Genomic DNA, 23,774 nt, shown 5'->3' with positions numbered 1-23,774 from the left:
GGCCATCTCCCTGGGCGCTCAGCAGGCACAGGACGCGCCCTGCGAAGGCGCCGCTGCCGCAGGGATGCGCAGCACGACACGAGCGGATGCTGCGGCAGCGGCTCTGCGGCCTCCGCCGCTCCCGGAGGGAGCCAGGACGGCCCCGCCGCGGCCACGAGCACCAGCGCTGGCCGGGACCGAGCAGGGCTCCGGCCTCTGCTCTGCTCTGCCTGCAGCAGCCTCGGCTCCAACCCCAGTCCCGGCCGCGCTTCCGCAGGAGCCGGGGACAGCCCGCAGAGAGCCCCGTGGGGCCTCTTCAAACACCTCGTGCGCACTAATTGGCTTCATTCGAGCAGCCAGAGATGGATCAGCCCCCTTCTGCTGGGGACAGCACTAATGAACCGAGGAACGGCGGCCTCGGGACGGCCCCGGAGGGGAGATCAGAGCCCGTACGTACGGTGGGAGTCTGTGTGGTGTCGACTGAACGAGAGCACAAGCTTAATTACCCTCATTAATCAGAGCCCGCTGCTTTTACCCCATGTCTGGAGCTGTGACCGCAGCAGTGCGCGGCCCCTCGGCAGCTACGGAGGCACCGCAGCCCCCCGAGGTGCACCGGGCTGGACACACCGGCAGAGAGACACGTGGTGGCCCCTGGATCCCGCAGAGACGCACCACACGGAGCTCAGAGCCTTCAGGGAGGCGCTCGGAGGCCGGACCCCACAGAGACGGACTGCGAGCCCACCGGGCAGGAGGCTCCCGGGCGCGTTCCCGCCGCTGCTCCCCCGGCCCTTTCTGTCCCTTTTTGGCCACCGTTAGCCCGGCCCATGGGGGTGGAGCTCCCGCTACCGAAGGGCCCGACCGCGACCACGTGGTGCGGGACCACGTGTTGGCAGCGTCATGGCGTCTGCGCCCAAGAGGTTCAAGGTACGGGGGAGGCCGGGGGCTCCCGGGGATACACCGGCACTGAGGAGATCCGCGATCGGCCTCATGGCTCCTTCCCCTTCACCCCATGTTTCATCCACAGGCGGCGGTCGAGAGCGGCGCGCACGAGAACAGTAGTGCCGACCCCCTCTCCGCGTTCCTGGCGTGGTGCGGGCGGGCCGGGGTGGAGCTGAACCCCAAGGTGAGGCACCGCGGGCCGGCCCGGGCATGCCCTAGGTCCGCCCCGGTCTCTTCGCTCCGCCCCTCATGGCTCCCTCCGGCCCCAGGTGCGCCTGAGCAGGGAGGGCGCGGTGGCGGGGTACGGGATGCTGGCCGCCGAGGAGCTGGAGGCGGGAGAGGTGCTGTTCACCATCCCTCGCACGGCGCTGCTGTCCCAGCACACCACCTCCATCCACGCACTCCTGCAGGAAGGTGAGTGCAAGCTTCTTGTGTCACTCGAGTCTGCTGTACCTTTTAAAGGAGTAAATGCGTCTGTGGTAAAGCCTCGGGAACGTTTCTGATTTGTGCAGGATGCTAGAGGGTTGTTTGGTACCAGGTAGGAAAGGGGAGGGCTGGGCATCCCCTCGCTTCCCTGAGAGCTGTGCTGGACAGGGAGAAAAGTCCATCAGTGCAACATCTCCAGCTTCTAGCTGACAGGCACCCATACGATGCTGCTTTCCTTGAAGCACTAGTAAGACAAGAACAGTTCCTTGGTTCCTGCAGGCACGCAGAGCCTCAGGCTGAGGAGGGCAAGGCTGTGAAGCCTGGCAGAGCTCATCGGTAACTCCAGAGAAGCCGTTTCTGGTCCTGGTTCAGCTCAGGACAAAGCCAAGACAAACCAGAATAAAAGCTCAACCCCTGTCTCCAGGCTGAAGACAGGCATGGAGGTTTGTCATATAAGGTTTTGGTTCTGAAATGCAGAACAATTAAGGTTTTCTCCATCCTGTCTGGTTCTGTAGCCCAGGAGTCCCTGCAGAGCCAGTCTGGTTGGGTCCCTCTCCTGCTGGCCTTGCTCCACGAGTACACAGCCAGCAGCTCCCACTGGCAGCCGTATTTCTCCCTCTGGCAGGACTTCCGGAGCCTGGACCACCCCATGTTCTGGTAAGGTGAAAGCAGCGGGGCTTGGGGAGGCTCAGGCTTACAGCTGCAGGCAGGCACAGGCCAGGGGCTGCTGAGTTCTGTCCTGGGAAGGGATGTGGTCCTGCTGGGTGCCCCCAAACCACTGTTCCAGCCCTTTGCTGGCACTGGCAGGAGCCTGAGGGGCCCTCCTGGAGTTACATTACATACAGGCAGAGCTAGAGAACAACAACCTGGAGAGCTGAGATTTTTAAGGAGAAAGGAGTTTGTAGACCCTTGGCCCTAGCACAGATGGAGAAGAACCCGTTTTTCTTGTAACAGGCCTCAAGAAGAGCGAACAAGGCTCCTGCAGGGCACAGGCATCCCAGAAGCTGTGGACAAGGATCTAGTTAACATCCAGCTGGAGTATAACTCCATCATCTTGCCTTTCATGGAGACCCACCCTGACATCTTTGACCCCAAACTGCACACTCTGGAGTTGTATAAGGAGCTGGTGGCATTTGTCATGGCTTACAGGTGAGAAGTAAAGGTTTTGCTCCAGCAAGGAGCACAGATAAAGAAGCAGGAGTACAGGCTGTGTTAGAGGTTACAGCTGCACAAGAATCTGAGTGTAAGGTGAAGCTTGTCCTGTGCGGCCATGTGTACCACTGGCTTGTCTTAGCTTTCAGGAACCTTTGGAGGAGGAGGAAGAAGATGAGAAGGGGCCCAATCCTCCCATGATGGTGCCTGTAGCAGATATTTTGAATCATGTGGCCAACCACAATGCCAACCTGGAATACTCTCCTGTGAGTGCAGAGCTGCTGTGCCAGGCATTGTCACAGCTTGGTTCTGTTTTACTAAGACTTTTGGGAATGGGCACAGCAAGGTGGGGTCTCAGCCCAGGGTAGCAAGTCTGGCCTGGATCTCATTAAAACAAAGCCCTACTGCATTTTTGGTTAGGAGGAGCTCAGGGACATCTGAGCTCTTTGAAAGCCCCTGTTGGGCAGTCAGATCAGCACAGCTCAGCTGCTCTCCACTCCTCTCCCTGCTTGCAGCACTGTCTGAGGATGGTTACAACACAGCCAGTGAAGAAAGGACAGGAGATCTTCAACACCTATGGGCAGATGGCCAACTGGCAGCTGCTGCACATGTACGGCTTTGCAGAGCCCTACCCCGGCAACAGCCACGACACCGCCGACATCCAGATGGTGACACTGCGCAGGGCGGCGCTGCAGCGTGAGTGCCACCCCAGCCCCTGGGAGAGCGTGGGGCAGGCATCTCTGTTCAACAGGGAGGACATGAAAATAAAATAAGCCTGTTCCACAGCATTTCAGGGGGTGGGGCCAGGCCATGGTTTTCTGCCTCCTTTTTCCCTTTGTCCATTCACCCTCCCCCTCCACTGCCATCCCGGCTGTGTTCACAGCTCTGCTGTCTTTGAAACAGGAGCCAAAAGCGAAGCGCAGCAGCAGCTGGTCTCAGAGCAGTGGGACTTCTTGTGCCAGCTGGAGATGGTGGGGGAGGAAGGTGCCTTTGTGCTTGGCTGGGATGAGGTGCTGACAGAGGAAGAGCTGTCCATGACCCTCAAGGTAAGAATGGCCAGAAGAGCTGCAAAAGGGAGCACAGAGTGCAGCTGGGCTAATCAGCAGTGCAGAATGGCTCAGTGAAGAGGACAAGCACCTGAAGGCAGTTTGGCACTAACAGTCCTATGTGAACAGTGGTAGGGTGTGTGGCTGCCCAGCTCCAGATGCTGTTAAGTCATCTTCCTCTCCTGAAGCAGCCATCTAATGTGTACATAATTGTCTTGAATGGCTCCATGGCCACTGCTGTTCTAGAAAGCTGTCACAACTTTGTAGGTGACAGCTGAGATGCTTTCCAAGACTTGCCAATACCCAAATGTACTGTTTTAATGTTCTTCTAACCCATAATTACTTGCACTTAGGTATCTAAGCCTGTTTTAGTCTCTTAATCTTTGGTGCAGCTGAGGAATAACTCACCTGCTCCATGTGGCTTTTCTGTTCTACTAATGTACTCAGACTGCCAGTGACTTATCCCTTTGCCTGGGTCACTACAGGTGCTCTGCATGTCAGAAGAAGAATTCAAGGAGTATAAGGAGCAAGATGGCTGGGAAGATGACAGTGATGAAGAGGAAAACTCTACCCTTTCAAATGAGGCCCTCTCCAGACTTAAAACCCCTTGCAAGAAGCTCCTTTATGACAGTGTGCTGCTGACCCTGGAGTCCTATGGGGCAGACCTGAAAGCAGAGCAGGACTTGCTAAATAACAAGGAGGCTTATGAGAAACTGAGTCGAAGGGAGCAGCAGGCTCTGCACGTGCGCTATGGACAGAAGAGGATCTTGCACCAGCTGCTAGAGCTGGTACAATAGAAACCCCAGTGCCCCTGCCAGGCCCTGGCTGGGCTGATCCTGAGGGAAAGGTCAGCCTCTGGCCATCTCTTCTCTAGCAGAGAGCACAGATGGCAAGATTGACTGCAGGTCCACTTGTCCCTCATACAGCACATGGATTTTTAGCTACCTCTACATAAAGAAGTAACTTCACAGCACAAAGGTGGTTTTGAGTGGCCTTATTGTACCATGAGAGCTCTGGAGCACAAATACCACCTTTTTCCAGAGGCCTTAAGAAATCAGCCATGCTAATGGCTGTTTTAGGAAGGCAGACATACACTGCCAGAACAGCAGAGGATTCCCTCATTAAGCATCAGAAGTTTATGGCAAGAGCTTCTCCTTGTCCAGATTAAGAGGGCAGAAATCCAGCTGGTAGCTCTTACCTTAGAGAGGTTCAGAGTAAGTATCTGGCAGGTGGACCTGCTGACAACACTAACCTCTTCACCTGTACATATTTTATGTTGAACATGTTCAAGAGTACAAGCCCGTCTAGCTGGTCTTCATGTAGTCTCAGTATAACAAGTATTTCCTTTTATTTCCTTTTAGAAATAAAAGTTATTTCTGTGTGGGCTTGAGACTACTCTGGAGGAGCACTGGCACTGTTCCACAGCTGCTGCAGGCTGAGCATTTGATATACACCCTCTGCTTGATGCAGTTCTACCCTGAACTCACTTTGGTTTTGCATGACAAAACACTGATGGTTGACAGGCCAAGCTCTATTTAATAAAAATGAGTTTTCTTACCCAGCTCATGCTGTCTACTTCAACAGGGTGTGAAGCCCCATCTAAGAGCAGGGGGATTGTTGCTGCTGCTGCAGTTAAAAGTATTGCAGACAAGCAAAACCCACACTGCACTCATGACAAAGCTCAGCTCCAGCCCTGCCTGCAGTGCTTGGGCACAGGGTGGTTTCACAGCACTGAGGGGAGCTTGTTCTGGTTTCCCAGATGGGACAATAGTGAATTTGAGCAGGATCTCACACAGCTGCCACTATCCTTCAGAGAGACATTGTTAAAACTGGTATTTTGGTATCCTGTGTCTCCAAAGTAATCATATTGGAAAACACTCATGTCAGAGGAGTATTACATTCTGTATCTTGGTTAAAGTTTGGGGTTTGATATGCACAAATTTGGTGATGACCAAAGCATATAAAAGGTTTGAACACTAGAACAAGACTTTGTTATACCTGCTGTTAGTAATTGTTTGCCTGCATGGGCATTGGAAGTTCCACCTCATTGGAGGGCATTTTGAGAACTTCACTTTTAAGAATGTATTTTTGGACTATGGGAAAAGCTTGGAGGGAATTAGCTTACTAAGAAGAAGCTGATTATGTGGTGGCCTTTTTATCTATTAGAGAATTGGGGAAAATGGCCTCAGAATGGATCCTGCAATTAGTGTTACTTTGTTGCCAGGAAGGAAAAAGGGGCAAAGTACCAGATGTTGATCTGTTCTTTGCAATGCAGAATAATGATAAGGCTTGGAAGGAATGTGGATTGATGACAGCAGACTCTCATGTTTTAGCGCTAGAGAAATAAAAAAAGGAAGTGTAATGAAGAGAATGAGGTGGAGAAAGGAAAGAAAAGGGGAAAAGAGATCAGAGAAGGGATAGTAAATTTGGCTGATTGCTGTGATAGTTGGAAGGGCAGGAGGTAATGTAAGGGAATCAGATTTCAACTGCTAAATTCCCATCTAGTAGGAAAAATTCAACATAGTTACTTGTAAGGAGAATGGGCACTGGAAACAAATGTCCCCAGAACCCAGGGCACAGGTAATCCTCAAAGATGGGAGGCCCCACAAGAAGGAAGACTGCTTACACTCAGTTGGGATTTAGACTGAGAGGCAGCTGAGTGATCCACAGAATCCCCAACAGAACTCCTGGTCACAGTAAATTTGGGGAATGAAAAGCTAGAATATCTAATAGAGGAGCAAGCGAGATGTAAATAAGCCTTCAGTAAACAAAGGAACATCCATAGCTGAAGCCATAGGAAAAAAAGGAAATAAAGCCATTCTTCCAGCCACTCAAATTTGGAATTGGAAAGAGTTTTATAAAATTTCTGTACATATCCAAATGCCCAATGCCATTATTAGGAAGATAATTCAGTAAATTAAATGCAAATAGAACCTTTGAAAAAGGACAGATCCAAGTACATAAACCAGAAGAAAAAGCCCCGGGGGCATAAATGTTTATGTTACAGGATCAGAAGGACCCAGAGAGGAAGAGATACCCACAAAAATAGAAGATAAGGTGACTCCTCTCATGTAGGTGACTGGCACTCCTGCAAGATCACAAGAAGCAAAACTGGAAACAATCCAATTAAAACCAGGCACAAGATGGGTAAAATGAAAACAACACCCTGGTAAATTGGAAGCTAGAAAAGGGCTAGACCAAACATTGAAAGATTTATTAGCTTTGGGTTGCTTCAGGAATGCCAGTCATTTTAATACCCCAATTCTACCTGTTAAGAAACCACACTCAGATCAGCTGTCCAAGGTTTTAGAGCAATAAAGCTTGCACACAAGATGTGCATCAATCACATAAAAAGACACTGGTCAGTGGTTTAGAGCATTAGATTTCAAAGATATTCCCTTAAAAAAGATCTCCTTTTGTATCCCACTGGATGCTAGAATTCAGGAGCTGTTTGCATTAGAATGGGAGAATCCTCAAACAGGGGGCTGTCAATTATGCTGTACTATTTTATCATAGGGATTTAGAAACAGACATACAATTTCTGGAAAACAATGTAAACTCTGTGTCCTTTGGATTGGAATAGGAGGGACAGTACAAAGTATAGTGAAGAAGAAATGAGAACTGTGTCCACAGTTCCAACTTCAAAAGGCTCAGTTTCAGTACAGCTGCTGACCTGGCAGAGAAATGCCACAGAATTGTAGGACCTAGCCACAATCTACTCCTTGACACAGAAGTGACTGATGCCTGGAACAGAGAGAGAGAGAATTCCCTCTGAGCTGCCAGCCACTGGCACAGCTGGATCAGTGACCCCTCAGAGCTGTTTTTTCCTCTATACAGCAAATGCAAAGCCAGGTATGGAACCCCTTAAACCCAAGTAGGAAATCCTGACCTCTCTGCCTACCCCACAGCAGTCAACTAAAGCAGTTAGCTTTAACAAGCTGATGTTATGTAAAAAGAAAGAAATGAAGCTCTATTTCCTGGCATCTGCTAGGTTAAAGGACCTTGCAATATTAACAACACTGAAGCTGCCTACCTTTACAATAGCTAACCACAGCCTTGGGCAGATTCCTGCTGCAGGGAGATCACAGCAGAGTGGAAGGCACTAGAAATGAAACTGATGGGCTGTCTATACTCCATTATACCTCCAGTGCAGTCTCCTGCCTGAGACAAACCCTGCTCATGAGCTTGCAGACAAGCCATTTCTATTTTCATACAACTGCCCCTTCTGATGCCCTTCAAACCAAGACCCTGTCCAGTCATTACATCTGCCCACTGACCTCATGCTAGAGAACAAACCCAGCTGCTTCTCAACAGGCAGTGCCCAAAACACACTGGAAAACTGCAGATTTTGGATGGGTAGAACAGGCTTTGGAAGACACCAACTGGCCAGGACAGAACTGGACAGAATAAGCACAGTGGCACGTGCTGCATGTCATGACTTTAATGTGTAACTACAGTATGCATACATACAAGAGTGGGAGAACTAAAGCCCAAGAACTAGAAAGGCTACAAAATACAACACGTGGACCAATACTTTACAAAACATTGAAAATCCTTACAAAATGGGCTGTATTGGTCCTTTGGGTTTTTTGTTTTGTTAAATTTTTTCTTTTTTTTCTTTTTTTTAGTTTTTTTTTACAAACTTATACTGTGTGGTCACAGGGGAGGGTGGGAAAAGGTCTAGATTTAACCCCTCATCTTCCAAAATTTACAACTGTCCAAAAAAAAAAAAAAAAAAAGCTATAGGCCTGGTCTCTGGTTTATTTACTGAAAACAGCTGACCCTCACCAAGGGCCTGTTTCTTCTCCAACAAAAAGGAGGCATTCTCTGACTGCCACTTCACTTGCTGTCTATCAGCATTTGATGAGGGTGAGGGGAAAGCAACACTGAACCTTAACCCCTCCCTCACCCCTCCTGTACTCCACAGAATTCCCATATTCCAAACACATCCACTTTTTTTTTTTTTTTTTAAACAACTTAGTGATTTAAAGGTCCCCCATTCACATAAAGAAAAATAAGTTACTGGCTTTTCAATATTCTTTGGGAGTCTGGGAATGTCAGGACAAGGAGGTCTGCCCCAGACAAGTGCTTGGCATCAGCAGCTGCCCCTTTATTACAAGATGGACAGGCACCAGTTACCCACCTGCCTTTTACACAATTTGCACAAACCCAAAAGTCCAGACAAATGTTTCTGTTCCTTGTATTTACACTAGTTCAAATGATATTCACAGCATCTTCTGAAGTTTGGCCGAAAGTCAAAAAATTTGTTTCAAACTTTGGAACATGCCCACATAAGACTTTCACCCAGGGTCTGTTGTGTCTACCCAATCAAGGGGGCTGGGAAGGTCAGGAGGAGTCTTACAGAGTCTTCAGTCAGTTGATGGGACGGGACCTCCAGGCTGGCACTCTTACAACGCAGGATGCAGCTCATCTAACTGGCACCAGTCCCTTCCATAACTTGCTGGGCCTGCTTCTGCCCCATGCAGCATTGTGCAACCGACTGGAACAACCTGCACACAGAAGCAAAGCAATGGTAGGTGCATTTATGTTAGCAAATGGATGCTGTGACAGCACCAAAAACTCAAGGTTCAACTGCTTCAGAGATATCATTTTAATGATTTTGTGGTTAAGTTATACTCACTTCTCAATTTCTGGAGCACAGTGAACAAACTCATGGTTCCAGAACTTAAAGGCTGGATTTTTGATCAGCTCAATGAACGTGATCAGGAGACCCCAGGGATGAGGCCTATTTACAATCAGTCGTTCCAAGAGAACCCTGAAATCCAAAAGTAAGAGCTCAAGATCAAAAATACAGAAGGAAGGAAAGCAAAAAGCTGAATGTTGGCAAGTTAAACACCATCCCTCTCACCTGGTAATCTGCTCCTGGATGGCCTCTGTGTTGGCCTCTGCAAACAGGTAGAGCATGGTGCAGCTGAAGTAGTGGGTGTGGCTGTTGGGGTAGCGCAGCTGGTTGGCGATGGCGTTCAGGAAGAGGTACCGGCCTGCAGGAGAGAGCACTGAGCACACACTGCTTCCCTGAGCACACCCACACACTGCTCCCCTGAGCACACACACACTCTGCTCCCCTGAGCACACACACACTGCTCCCCTGAGCACACACACACACTGCTCCCCTGAGCACACACACACACACACTGCTCCCCTGAGCACACACACACACACTGCTCCCCTGAGCACACACACACACACACTGCTCCCCTGAGCACACACACACACACACACACTGCTCCCCTGAGCACACACACACACACACTGCTCCCCTGAGCACACACACACACACACACACTGCTCCCCTGAGCACACACACACACACTCTGCTCCCCTGAGCACACACACACACACACTGCTCCCCTGAGCACACACACACACACACTGCTCCCCTGAGCACACACACACACACACTGCTCCCCTGAGCACACACACACACACTGCTCCCCTGAGCACACACCCTGCTTGCACCCCTGAGCAAACACTGCTTTCCTTGCACACCAAGGGGAATAAAGCAGCAACCAGTAGTGCTTGAGATTAATGTTTGGGAGCCTTGTGGAGGTACACAAAACCAAACCAACTGAAGATATGTAAAAGCTGCATCTACCCAGGCTGATGGGGAAATAAGAATTCAATTCTTCTTCACTGAAGGCATTTCTAATTCCCTTGAATACTTTGAACTTTTGGTTAGAACATTGCTCCTATATTCTAATGTAGCATTCATTTCTGTGAATTCACTATCAGCTACATGCAATCACAGAATCATCAAGGTTGGAAGAGACCTTTAAGACCATCAAGTCCAATCATCAGCCTAGCACTACCCCTGTAATCCCATAACCACTGAATCACATCACCCAGCACCAGATCCAGACACCTCTCAAACACCTCCAGGGATGGCAACTCCACCACCTCCCTGGGTAGCCTAATCCAATATCAGACCTCCCTAACAGTGAAAAAACCTTTCCTGGTATTTAATCTCTATCTTCCCTGTAACACCTTAAGGCCATTTCCTCTTGTCCTCTCATTGCAGGCATGGTAGAAGACCCCCAATTCACTACAACAACCCTTCAGAGCATGAGGCCCACGAGCCTCCTCTTCTCAACACTAAACAAACCCAGATTCCTCAGCCATTTCTCACAGGAAATGTTTTCCAGACCTTTCACAAGCCTTACTGTCCTTCACTGGACACATTCCAGTACCTCAATGTCCTTTTTAAAGAGAGGGCCCACTTGCTGTAAACATGACATTGCATGAACTAGCAGTGTTTCCAGCTCACCTTCAGTATCCAGGTCTACTGCCAAATTCTGGAAGATGTCCATGTGAGCTGAGTGGGTAATGGTGCTCATGGAGGGTGTGCTGCCTTTGTTGTGAATGTGTGCAATAGCTTGAGTACCTACGTAGAGCACCAGTGCATTAATCAGCTGGATGTTGTAGCGGTTGCCAGGTTCATTTGATACCTAATAGCAAAGATATGAAAAGCATTAACAGTCAATATTCCTTCAGCACTCGAAGGTACAGCATGTGCAACAACAGCATCCAAGTATATTACTGATTATCCAGAAGACAACACACTGGAACATCCACAAATCCAATTTGGCATTTAGCCTTTTTTAATATGGCTTATATTAAAAGGCATATATTGTAGTGCATATATATGTTTGTGTGTATATATATTCAAAAACATCAGCAAAGTGTTGACAACAGATTTATTTTTACTTTCTGCCTGAAGGAAAACATCAGGTAAGGCAATGTGAATTCACCAGCTGGTGGAAAGGTCCCCCTTGTGTGAATGTTTCTGTCTAAGCAATTCTCTGAGGAAATCCAACTTCAGACTCAAGTCTGCTGCAAGCTAAGCCATGAGATGTCTTAAATGAGGTTTTAGCTACAATTCTGAACTGGGCTTTAGCTAATTTGATCTTTTTTACCCTTCAAGTATTGGCATGAGGAGCCACGTATTTCTGTAACAATCTATTTGGAGTTAGAATTTAATCAGATTCTAAAAGGCTTCAATACATCCTATCAGGGAGTGGAAGACTTATTCAGAGTGTGCATTTTCACAGGCTTTTCTACTGTCTGGAACACATGTTGGCCAACACCAACAAAATTCCTGCAGGAAAGGATGGTGGCTGAACCAGTGAGATCATTTGTGCAACATTATTTCAATTGAACACCCACAGAAACCTCAAAAACCTCAAACTTACTTGTAGGTTGCTTCGCAAGTCAGACAAAAAGGTGACTGGAGAACGGGTTTTGAGATAGGAATCCAAGTCTTTCTTGAACTGAGGTGGCATCACTCCAGTGAAATTCGTGAGTATTCGTGGAGCAATATTAATCTCACTTAACATGTCCACCTGTTGACAGAAAACCCAGTCAATTAAACCATCAGCAATGGAACAAATTAAAAAGCAGATCTATAAACAGTATTTCAGCAACTACTGCTGCTGATCACTCTTCCTTCTATCAATTTTGCAGGTTTTAGAAGAAACTTGATATCTAACATGCAAACTTATTATATGATGTCTTGAAGAACTGAGAGGATAAAAAAATTCAGGGGTGAAGGCCAGAGAAATTCAGTCACTGCCTTTGGGGTCTCCCCATCTACACTCCAGACAGTCTGGTAGTTTCAAAAAGCAAAAACATCCACACAAATCAAGAACAGCCTTCTTCAGTGACAACAAGCACTGCAGCTTTGCTCCCATCACCCTGAACAGCTCAGGCAGAGAAGTGCAACAGGACAGTGCTTTGGCAGCATGAGAAAGTTTCCTTCTGATCATTCCAAAATTAGTTACCTAGCAGATACCCAAAGATTTAATTAGATAATATTAACCTGGATAGAGAGTATTTTGAGCAATACAGTTTCTTATGATCAAACTCCTTCAAATTAAGTTCTACCTTTAGGTTGGGGGTGAAAGGGTCTGGAAGCCTCATGTTCCGTGGGAAGGCACTCAGGATCAGATTCCTTAGCTGAATACAGTTAGGTGGGATCACATCACAGAACCCATAGTGGTAGTCACAAAGAAATTCTGGGAAATCATGCAACAAGACCAGCAACACACGCAGAGTGCCCTGTGAAATAAAATATTACTGTTAAAACTGTCCAAAAGCTTCCAGAGCCATCATTCTATGTCATGTGGTTAACATTACCAGAAGGAAACTCATCTGGGATGGCAGCCTGCTTCCTCCACAATTTAAATTCAACTCTCAGAGGTAAGTTAGAAAAAACAAGCTAATCCTATTTTGCTGCCAGAAATCCTCTACTTTGATTTGAAGCATCCATTAGTTGACATTTTTTACCTTATAAAGAATTTGCATAGGTTTGGTGAGTTCCACATTTCTAAGGAAAGGAGCCAAGTACTTGAATAGATCGATCAATAACTGGGCATACATAGGCCAACCCTGTCAAGAAAAGAACAGCAGGTGGAAAACGTGCAATGAAGGCCAGTTACCTTAATTTCAAAACTTTAATTAGATTGATCTTTATATAAACATGGATGAAGAGCTAGGAACTGCCAGCTCAACCACTGAGTGCAGCCCAGCTCATTTCACGGGCTTCAGCTGCACACCATGTGCCATGGGTGTTTCCAGAACCCTCAACATGCCATATTGAGCTGACAATATTTAGCCCAGAAGGAAGGTTACAGCTCTTCCAGACACTGACAAAGGCATGTTTATCAAATTCAATTCCCCCTGTGTTCCATAGTTATTGACACACAGACTCTCCTCCATGCAGTTAGGTTACTGTGAATATGGAAGACAACAAAAACAGAACAGCCATGCTACTAGTGCACTTTAAGAGATGTGAAACAGCATCACACCAGATAAACATCTGGGTGAGCTTTTTAATTCAGAAAAGATAAACTGCAGCCACACCTTCTGCTGTGGTGTATGTGCCAGCATTCTTGCAATAAATATCCGATGGGAGATCAGTTCCAGCCAGGCATAAACAAAACCTGGAGCTTTTGTAGGCCTCAGGATGTGAAATGTGTTACTGAAAGAAAAGTTAGAGCAGGTTAGAAGTGCACAGCAATAAGATTGCTTTTCATAACATTGAGGGAAAAACATAGCCCTAAAAGCAAAGGCATTTGAGCATTTTGGGTTTTACCAGTCATCTTCCCTAAAACAAGCAAGTGGTCAGTCCACAGTAGAACCAGTTACTCCAAAGGTGATGAAGCCACCACAAAGAACAGTCAGATAGCCTTTAAGTGAAAATCCTTGATCCTACTAAGAAAGGATGTGCACTGTGGCCAAACCCAAATACATACCAGAAAGCTGTGAGTGTCTGGAAGTTGATGGTCTCCAGCACATGCTCAGGAGCATTTAACTCCAACAGCAACATGATGAAAATGCGATGGTAAGGAAGCTGCTGGAACTCACTCTGCCGAACATCATGGTCTTGCAGAAGAACTCCCACCACAATACCAAGAACCTAAAGAGATTAAGACATGTGGAGACAGGAAGAATTACTCTGCAAGTCAGACTACAGATAATACTTTAACCATCAGTAAAAAAAAATAATCAGTAGATATTAACAAGAACCAAAAATCCTAGTTATTGGAAGTGTTGCATAAATGAATATTCCAGTTTTTTTCAGTAATTGCCAACCACTATGCTTTGCTCTCCTTGTCCCTTGGACCACAGTCACAATGACTGACTGGGCAGTATCTGAAGGTCTCAGACTACCTAAGATGATCCAGCCATAACCCAAGTAATGTAAGAGCAAAGGCAAGACCCTCACAACATGAAGGCAAACACTCAGGAATCAACAACCTTAAAACAACAGCTGCTGACTATTTCATTTCAAGGCACAAATATGAATTTCAGATTGGTTAGAGATGAAATCTTTGTGAACAAGAAAGCCATTTGGCATATTGGTAGTTCACTCAAAAGTTTATCAGTAACAAACCCATCCAAGTTCTCATCAGACACTTCAGCAGCTTCTGCCCACATTAAGGTCTGCACCTCCGGTTTATCAAAGGTACAGCCGACAACACACTTTAAATGCAACAAAGACAAGAAGGATTCCCAACCTTATTCAGGAGGTTGATCTTTGTGACTGTGTTGGTTGCCTCCCCAGAGTGCTTCACCAGCAGTGCAATGAGTCGCACAAAGGCATCCAGGTTGTGGTAGCACTTGGCTCGAATCATGGTGGGGTTGGCTGCAGGGTTGTGCTGCTGCTCGGCCAGGGCTCGATAGCTGATCTCAACACACATTTCGGTGCAGAGCCGGAAAAAACGGGTGATCAGGTCATCTGTTTTCAGGATCCCCTGCTGGTGCATCTAACCAGGAAAGGAAAGGAAAAGACGTCAGCACCATAACCACAGACAGCTCATTTTACAATTTATTTCCAACAACACACCCTCCACAAAGCACCCCCCTTGCCTGCCACAACAGTTAATTTCTGCCATGCTCTCCTGACAGATTATTGTTTGCAAGGCAATTTGAGGGTGGCAACACAATTTTAGCCAACACATTTATTCTCAAATACAATCTTTTGAATCCCAAATCTTTCCAACCATCAGCATAGCTGAGAAGCCTGTTTCAGCATCAGTGCTGCCACCCGCACTCAGCCTTGCATGAAGAACATGAGGAGCACAAGCTCTGGGTAGGGCAGACTCCAGCTCCTAGCTCAGCAATCACCACTGCTTGGCAGCCCCATTCTGTAGAAGCAAACTGCATTTGGAAAGCAAATTTTCCTTACACAAACATTACACACAGAGAAAAACTGGGTGGGCTTTTTTGCTTTGCATGGGGGAGTTGTTTTAATAATATACATATAAAAAACCCCAGAGACCTCATTTTATTTGTCAGGCAGAGTATTAGAACCATCAAAATGAAACAAAATACACTGCAGAAAACTTGAGGGTTTTGAATAAAGCATCTTATCTTTAAACTCCTACTGGACATAAAGCTATAAAAACAGCAGAATAGGTAATTTGGAGAACTTCTAGTATTTCTGAGGAAATACTTTTTTTCTAAAAAGCCCAAAAATTTATGTATCTGCCTTCAAAGTTCTGTGCTTCTTCTTGTCCTACAGACTTGTGGGAAGGAAGCAACACTTTGGCAGTCATTTGAGTTCAGTAACAGAACCTTATTTAATGTAGCTATTGCAAAATAGCCTTTAAAACTTATTACTAAAGCCTGTAAGGAAACAATTGTAAATAAACACTGCACTTCAATATATTCCAATTGCTTTTTCAAAACTGATCAAATATGTACAAAAGGTAATCAAACAAGTGTGATAAAGAGTGAATTGGGACAAAAGTGTACTAAGTATTGTGAGTACTCTGAGTATAAAGTGTGCTTTAGAAGCATGACTTAAAGTAAAAGAAGTGAGATCACAGAAATAGTAAAATATTTCTTTAAGATGTATACTTAGCACAATATCTATTAAAAACATTCAAAAAGTTCTATGCAGTAGAAGTCAGACCAACTGAAAGTTGTCTATAACCAGTACAAAAGGACATTATTAATGATTTCACATTTTCAAAAAGAATTCCCTTGCCCACATGACCTGAAACAATTTACCTGAATCTCAACTGGTGAAATCCTCCTGTAGGCTGTCAGAGCTTTTACTGTTACTCATAAGGAGCAACACCAGTCAAGGCTCATTACAGAGCATGACAAAACTATTTCCAAGAGCTATTTCAGCTCAAGCTCCTTTTCGACCAAACTTCTCTCAGAACTCAAGGTCTGAAGTGACAGCCTGTTGCTACAGTATCTGCAGAACATGATTTGATGGAGGACAGGGCTTCATCAAAACCAGAGAGAACTTTGACAGTAAATTGCCATACAGCTGAAACTTTCAAAAGGATGCCTAACAGGTTATAACACCACTTTAAAATGGGGGGCATCACACCCTACTTATGTTGAATAAAAAGCACCTTTCTTTCCAAAAGCTCTACCTGTCCAACAAACGCAGAGAATGCTTTGGTACTGTCACGGCCTGCTGCAGCTGAATGGTAGAGGTTCACCCACTCCCTCAGCAGGTATTCTGCCTTCTCCCTCAGGCCTGGTGGGTCATCATACTCAGAAGCTTGGGAAATTCCTGAATGCATCATGAAATTAGGACCTCCATGAGCACGGTCAATCATTGCTTCATAGTTTGATCGGACCACTTCCATCAGCTGAGGTAATCTAATGCAACAGACCAGAGCAAGAGTTGGGTTAGAATTCCTCCTCCCCCACAAGGTGCAGGAACTGGAAGCTCAGTCAAAGAGAGTTGAAAGAAAGCAAATTATTTCTTATACTAAAACTTTCTATCTTACAGTCCTCACTGGAATAGCAGAAATAAGTCATGAAAGCAGATACACTTATGATGAAAGAAGGAACACTGAAATCACATAAGCTTTGAAGTTCCACTCCAATTTGTACAGTGGAGTGCTGCAACAAAACACCACAGGGACTAGAAGCAGCTTCTCTTCTGCAGACTTCAGGAGCCCTAAAATGCTCCCAGATAGGGAGATGCCAGTACTGAATGGCCTGACTGGATTTGGCTGCAGTGAAAGCCAAGCCATACAGTGAAGACAGTCTATCCATGCCAACTGCAGATGAAAGGACTTTGGTTTTGTGACATCCTACTAGCAGCTGTGTTGGTAAAGGCAGCCACTGCCATCAGCCAGCTGCTGGTTGCTCTCACAGATATTCAAAGTTCTCCAAGCTCTAATCTGTGTCTTTCTCAAACCCAGCAATAACTGCTTCCACCTTACAAAGAGGAGGCCTGCAAGTCCCACAGGTATTTCCAGGTGTTGCAGCAACATTTGCTACCCAAATGGTCTGGGCAGTTTGCTGGTGGATACATAAGCCATGTGAGACTGGTGGAGGATTGCTCTGTAAGCTCTAAACAAAAAGGACTGTCCAACTCGATTGTTTGCAATTAAGAAATTAACATACTGACACCTAAATATGTAAGATTTAAGCAGGAAATAATACGGCATAAATTTGAGATAAAGCAGGAATTCAAACAAATTTCTCACAGTTGCACAGAATTTTGGACTATAGTGCATGGAGAGATTTTCTTGCTTAAGCATTCAGCTTCACATGCTGCTGCAGCTGCCTCTATTTTGACTAAGATGAGCCCATTTACACTCGAGTGACAGTTGAAACTAAGAAAGGACTGCAGCCTTAGGCAAAGTTAAAAGCTGTATGATTGAATGATATGAGACATTGCCTATATAATATGCAAATCATAATTCAGCACAAAAAAAGTAACACATTGCACAATACTATAGCCTCACCCTTCCGGGGCGTTTCCTCTGGAATGAGCATTAATTCTCATGAGTGTCTCAATGGTGTGAAACAGATCTGCTTCTGTTACATGGGCAACACTTCTCTCATCCACCAACAAGATCTTTACCAACTGCATGGCAAATGCCACAGCCATGTAGTTCAAGCCATTCTCCATGGACTGTCAACATGAAAAAGACAGAGTTCAACCACAGATCTTACAGTGGAGTGAGTGCATCCCTCCTCCTTTAAAAGAGCAGATTCTCTTTACCTGAGCCAAGTGAAGGTCATACTGCTGCATGTTAACAAGGTGATTGCGGATTAGCAGCTCCACAGCTTCCACGTTGTATTTGTACTCGTCTCTGCATTCAATCAGGCACCTGAAGAATGGGACTTCTTACAAAAAGTGTACTTCAACAACACAGTTTAAGTGAAACAACTCAAATCTACTACTTCAGAAACTGTGACATTCACTGTGATTCATTACCCAGCTTCAAAAGAAGCCTCTTCTAGAGCATTCTCTACAGTAATGTTGAAGTTCAGAACAGTCAAACTCAAGCATCTACTGCCCTGCACAACTGGTCACAAGAGCCCTTCAAGAGCTTCAGTTTGTTCAGCATAAGAAGTCTCTCTTCCAAGGATGAATTGGCAGATCTGCCTAGCTGAAGCTTCTGCTGCAGGCATATGCCATGTCACATTGTTTGTGACAGCACAGAGATATTCTCTGCAAAATCAGGGGAAAAAAAAAAACCACACCATGCTCTAATGCTTAATTCCATTAAGGATTCCTATCATGTTCTGGGATGAACCAGCATTATCAGAAGATCTAGTTAATTTTGACAAAAAAAGCTGGTTATTTTCTGTCTGTCCAAATTGCAGCAAAGAAAAATATTGGCAGGCAGAAAATTCAGAGTAATACAGGAACTCCCAAAAGATGGTCAAAGCTACATCAGTGTTCTTGCTGCCTTGTAACTGACCTAGTGATTTGTTTGTTACACCACGGAGATCCATAGGCACGGCCATCCTGCAGAGCCTTCAGCACCAGCAGGTGACACTCACGGTAGCGGAGCAGGAGGTCAGCATCAGCCCCACTGGTGGCATCCAGCAAGCCCTCTACAGCCTAGAATAGATGCAACCTGTTAGCAGAGGGAAAAACCAGTCCTCTTCCAAATCTTCTGCACATTACATCAGCAAGAGTTATCACCAGAAGACGTGGAAAAAAAAAATCAATTGAATTGTGCTGACCTCTTGATAAGACTGTGTGAGATTTTACCAGCTACTATGGCATCTATACATGCACTGTACACACCTATGCTATCAGAAACAAACATACAGGTCTCTCTATGCCTCACTAGCTTGGTATGTGCACCAAATACCATGACAGACCCTGTTACTTTGTGCTGCAGTCTCCTCAAGTCAATGCCTCCTCAAGCAATTCTGCATACGGCTCGTGGAAAACTACCTGAGAAAATATTTATGGAACCTGCCAGAGGTGAGCAGCTTCCTTCAGAGAAAGAGCTGCAACACTCAGAAATATCTGTGTTAGTCTACAGCAAATGGAGGATGAGTTTTACATGGGCAACACAACTTATTTGGTCAAGTTCTAGTCAGGACTGGATCCTTTAATGGGTAAAAGCATTAGCAGACAAGAAGGAAGAGTCTCCCTCCAGCTTTCAGTTACCTCGGTTTTGGCACTGTTCTAGGATCCTCATGCAGACAGCTCGGTATCCTTACACTATTCTCAAGTGGATTTTTCTCTAAGTCTGTCACTTGTTCTACACTACTACACAGGCACTGATGCCAGCTCAGATCACAGAGCTCACTGCAACACTTCCCACTGGCACAGCCTACAAATTCTGGTTGGGATGGAGTTAATTTGCTTTATAGCAGCCCATATGGTGCTGTGCTTTGGATTTGTGCAGAACCAGTGTTGAAAACACAGCACAGTTTTGCCAGTTGCTGAGCAGCACTAGCACAGGATCAAGGCTTTTTCTTTCCCACTCTCCTTCCTCCACCAGTGGGTAGGCTGGGGATGGACAAGAGGCTGGGAAGCAACACAGCCACGACAGCTGACCCAAACTGAATAGAGAGATGCTCTATACCATATGACATCATGTTCAGCAATAAAAGCTCAGGGAAAGGAGGATGAAAAAGAGCATTCATGGTTCTGATGTTTGCCTTTCCAGGCAAATGTCACATGTGCTGAAGCCCTGCTTTGAGAGGAATAGCTGGACATCTCTCTGCTGATGGGAAGTAGATATTTTAGTTTCATTTGTGCAAATGACCTTTATTTTCCCTATTAAACGGTCATAATCTGAACAAATATCATCTAGTCTTCCCTGTGTTTTCTCTGTATCCTGCAGAAAAGCAGAAAGAGGAAGCAGCTGCATGGATGTTGGGCAGCTGGCCAGGGTCAACCCACCATGCATAGTCATATATCAATCACTGCAAAATAAACCCCAAGTGTGCCACTAGAAATCTAGTACTAGGCTCAATACTATCTACCTACAAGTGCAGTTCAAACCCCTTTTTAGCCTCCAAATCATCCTGAAATCAGACCACTCTGGAGTGCAACAGCTCTCTACTTGCCACATCTGAACAAAACTAAGTCCCAGAATTCTGTACACCTGCTTCTCCCACAACAGTCCCAACACCATGTGTACAATACCCTACGTGAACACAATGGTTCCCTCCCAATCAGATTTCCAAAGACAGCAGTTCAGTACGGTTCACCCAGCAAGTTCCACAGGATGCATGAAGAAACAAGGTCAGCAGCAAGACAATCCACCAGCTAGGTGAGTAATAAATTCTAAGCAAGCTGTTACAGAGGTGAGTTGTCATCACTCACCTTCTGCAGTAGCCCAAGTGCAGCAATCGCATCCCGGGAGTTCCGAGCCACCACCACTGCCTCCAAGAGGCTGCGCAGGGCTTGGACTTGAGGATTCATGGCCAGGGTGTGTGGAATGGATTGTAGGTGCTGCTCCAGTTCTGTCATACATTTGTCATAAATCTGTGCTACATCATCTGTAGCCCAAGCTTGCTGCTTAAGAGAAAGTGAGAATCAGTGATTTTTGCAAGGATTGCATTTGTGACACTCAAATATTGACTGACTGGCTCTTCTCCTTCAGAAATTATAGTATCCAGAATTTAGACTTCTACAGTACTGTGGTTTGTTATGCTGGCATTTTAAGTACATACATATAAGTACATGTGAAAATACCCAGCACATAATTCTATCAGTCATAATTACAAAATGGTTTGGGTTGGAAGGACCTTAAAGACCATTTTGTTTCAACTGCCCTGCTATGGGCCAGGACATCTTCCACTGGAGCAGGTTGCTCAAAGCCACACCCAACCTGGCTTTGAACATTTCAGGGGTGGGCCATCTACAGCTTCTTCAGACAGCCTCTTTCAGTGCCTCACCACCCTCACAGGGAAGAAGTTCCTCCTAACATCTAATCTAAACCTGTGCTCTTTCAGTTGGAAGCCATTCCCTCTTGTTCAGTCAGTAAGGCCTTATGTAAGCATACAAAAACTTGTTAATTCTCTTAAAATTCAGACTTGCCATCCATGACCTTCAAAAGTAACCTGAGATTTGAATAAAATGTTTCAGTGCAATTAAAACTACATGTAGTAATCCTGAACTGCAGAATTTGTCCCAGTTTGGATTACAAATCCCCAAGACTGGATGGAAGTTTTATGTTACCATTACTTTGTCTTTAGAACAAATGCATTTTTTCAAGCGCTATCCCCAAACAATACAAACACTTGACTCTTATGAGTCCTTCTAACAAAAACACAAGTTCTGCAAGTCTCCATAACAGCTATAGTACTCTCAGGCTGATTAATTCAGAAACCTCTACCTTCATAGGCTGAGCCAAGAATCCTGTAGGCTGAGTTAAGTCATTGGTGGGCAAGAAGCCAGGGACATTGCGTGCAAACTCTTCATAAACAGCCAGCTGTTTTGGGTCCACACCTCCAACCTTTGCAACAAAAGGACAAAAGGAACAGGCATTTAACTCATTTATAAGACTGAGGCAGTAAAAACTGAGGGCAACTTGTGTAGCAGGTAGCTCCTAAACAAAGTGGCCTAGACATCAAGTAGGATTCAACTGCTCTACACTGAGGTCCTATCTCTCCTTCCACACCTCCTAAAAGGGGGATTTTGCTCTAAAAATGAAACTCACATTCCCAGAAACAGAAAAAACTGAATACTGAGAAATGCTCTATTGAAAGCACATGGTATGCCCTTTAAAGGAAGGACATAGAAAGGAGACAAAAGAAAATAAAATATAAAGACAACAAAACAGTGAGAGGAAATGCACAGAAATAGAGACTCAAGAAATTTAGAAAATTATATAAATACTCAATTTGGAATAATGTATTTATGTGTTTCCATACTAATCAAAATAACAGCAGCTGCACTGTTAGGCAAGACTAACAATACATGATTACTCAGCTGATGCTGTGCCATCCACTTTTCCTTATCAGGAGGGAGAGAAGAGCAGCATCAGAAGAGAGCTCACCTTTAACCTGATCTGTTCTGGCATCCGCTCAGCCTGGTACGTTAACACAACAGGATCGCAGTAGCGCCGCCCCTCTTGCCTAGCATGCTTCCTGAGCTCAAATTCCTGCCAAAAACACAAACACCACACTGCACTTTAGACATCCATAGGGATGTGTATGAGCACACAGGATACTTCTTCAGCAGAGCCATACTTACAGTTGCGAGCCTCTTGTCCATCTCAGGGCCTGCCTTTTCCACAGCTGTCTTCTGGATAAAGCAGCAGGCAAGCTCACAGTTATCCTGTGCTAACTGGGCAGCTGCCTGCTCCATCATGTCCCTCTGCTGTGGGGAGGCTGCCTATTGAAAATCACAATAATCAGTGAAGAATGTAAAATTTCCCTGTATATATAACTAGCCTTAAAACCTGTACCACTGCTTACACAGAAGACCAGCAATAAAAAGGAATGCTCTTAGGATCACACTCCCTTGCCATAGAATATACAATACTAAATTTAATTTTGCATAGCTTTGAATAAAACATGTAGGCAAGACGACAGTAAAGACTTTCAACAAGGAACAAAACAGCAGGAGGTCTCCATCTTCTCCACCTACCCATCTCCAGGGCACAGAAATAAAGGCCTGCTTTAGACAGACACTCACAGAGAGATGCTAATGCAGGGAAGACTTGGCATCACAGTAGAAGTTTTTCTACTTCCTAGGCTGTAATTGGAAGATATAAAGGTGCACCACTAACAGTGCAAAAGAGCAGTCCTAAGCCTTTTTCAGTGGATTCCTTTTCTGATAAGGAATCAGATTTTCTTCCTTCCTTCGCAGAGTCTGCTTTATGAGAATCCTGAACAGATGCACTTATTTTCCAGGGTGCAAAGCAGCCAACTTCCACTGGAAATGGAATACATCTATAAAGGCAGCCTGTCACATCTACTTGGACTTCATTGTCTGCAAACATCTCTTCTATTAATTCATGAAAATTATACTATTTCTGTTAAACCATTTCATAACAATAAGCCAGAAAAGAATTCTGATGCCTCATACAGAGCCTTTTCTGCAACAAAATGTTTTCTACAACTGTCCCTTTAAAAACTTCCTTGGATTAAAACTCGATTTCTACCAGTCATATGTCTTCAGGGATAAAAAAAAACCTGATTAATTTCTAATTGCTGAAAGCACAGCTGTGTCTTGATCTTTCCAAGATCCTTATGCTCTTGTGCCTGTTGCTGACACTGATGGCAAGAATTCTGTAGTAGCCACTGCTGTGGTCAGCAGTTTGCAGGCTGGTCTTATTTTCTTCATTAAGAGACCTGATAATAGCCTCTAGAAAACCCAATGAATTCACAAGCTGTGCAGAAGAGTCTAAACTACCTATCTGCTCACAGCACAAGTAAATAAAATATGCCTGCATGCTGAAACAATCCAAGATATCACCAAAATCAATTCAGTCTTCCACACTTTAGCCTTTCAGCCTCAAACCCTGC

At 45.4% G+C, this 23,774-nt stretch overlaps 2 protein-coding genes across 5 annotated transcripts in view; one reads left to right on the top strand and one right to left on the bottom strand.

Moving 5' to 3' along the window:
* The first annotated feature begins 766 nt into the window (after window positions 1-766).
* On the top strand, window positions 767-4,927 carry SETD6 (SET domain containing 6, protein lysine methyltransferase). Its single transcript, XM_071440584.1, has 9 exons — window positions 767-903; window positions 1,004-1,102; window positions 1,188-1,332; window positions 1,860-2,001; window positions 2,299-2,493; window positions 2,639-2,762; window positions 3,012-3,192; window positions 3,400-3,542; window positions 4,028-4,927. Exons 1-9 carry the CDS (start codon window positions 877-879, stop codon window positions 4,337-4,339), a joined length of 1,368 nt encoding a protein of 455 aa, XP_071296685.1. The 5' UTR covers window positions 767-876; the 3' UTR covers window positions 4,340-4,927.
* A 3,041-nt stretch (window positions 4,928-7,968) lies between these two features.
* The window catches only part of CNOT1 (CCR4-NOT transcription complex subunit 1), a 55,308-nt gene continuing 39,502 nt past the window's right edge, over window positions 7,969-23,774 (bottom strand). For all 4 annotated transcript variants that reach the window (XM_071440571.1, XM_071440574.1, XM_071440572.1 and 1 more), the window contains exons 32-49: window positions 22,498-22,638; window positions 22,301-22,405; window positions 21,638-21,757; window positions 20,623-20,814; window positions 18,752-18,894; window positions 18,046-18,154; window positions 17,786-17,955; window positions 16,454-16,685; window positions 14,579-14,827; window positions 13,814-13,977; window positions 13,422-13,539; window positions 12,846-12,947; window positions 12,444-12,617; window positions 11,753-11,902; window positions 10,828-11,008; window positions 9,412-9,544; window positions 9,184-9,318; window positions 7,969-9,052 (exon numbers count right to left, since the gene is read on the bottom strand). In XM_071440571.1, the coding sequence (XP_071296672.1) occupies window positions 8,974-9,052; window positions 9,184-9,318; window positions 9,412-9,544; window positions 10,828-11,008; window positions 11,753-11,902; window positions 12,444-12,617; window positions 12,846-12,947; window positions 13,422-13,539; window positions 13,814-13,977; window positions 14,579-14,827; window positions 16,454-16,685; window positions 17,786-17,955; window positions 18,046-18,154; window positions 18,752-18,894; window positions 20,623-20,814; window positions 21,638-21,757; window positions 22,301-22,405; window positions 22,498-22,638 (2,697 nt within the window). In that variant the 3' untranslated portion in view covers window positions 7,969-8,973. The remainder of the gene's footprint in view (window positions 9,053-9,183; window positions 9,319-9,411; window positions 9,545-10,827; window positions 11,009-11,752; window positions 11,903-12,443; window positions 12,618-12,845; window positions 12,948-13,421; window positions 13,540-13,813; window positions 13,978-14,578; window positions 14,828-16,453; window positions 16,686-17,785; window positions 17,956-18,045; window positions 18,155-18,751; window positions 18,895-20,622; window positions 20,815-21,637; window positions 21,758-22,300; window positions 22,406-22,497; window positions 22,639-23,774) is intronic.

Source organism: Agelaius tricolor, unplaced genomic scaffold (genome assembly GCF_023055355.1).
Source record: "Agelaius tricolor isolate 1412-34295 unplaced genomic scaffold, bAgeTri1.0.p SCAF_15, whole genome shotgun sequence".
Classification (NCBI taxonomy): domain Eukaryota; kingdom Metazoa; phylum Chordata; class Aves; order Passeriformes; family Icteridae; genus Agelaius; species Agelaius tricolor.
The sequence above is the reverse complement of the archived record's forward strand: the minus strand, read 5'-3'. Positions and strand labels throughout refer to the sequence as shown.

Coding starts and splice junctions, on each gene's coding strand:
- SETD6 (XM_071440584.1), top strand. CDS start 877: ATGGCGTCTGCGCCCAAGAGGTTCAAG. Junction 1,103..1,187: donor GGGTGGAGCTGAACCCCAAG/GTGAGGCACCGC, acceptor CTCCGGCCCCAG/GTGCGCCTGAGCAGGGAGGG. Junction 1,333..1,859: donor CCACGCACTCCTGCAGGAAG/GTGAGTGCAAGC, acceptor CTGGTTCTGTAG/CCCAGGAGTCCCTGCAGAGC.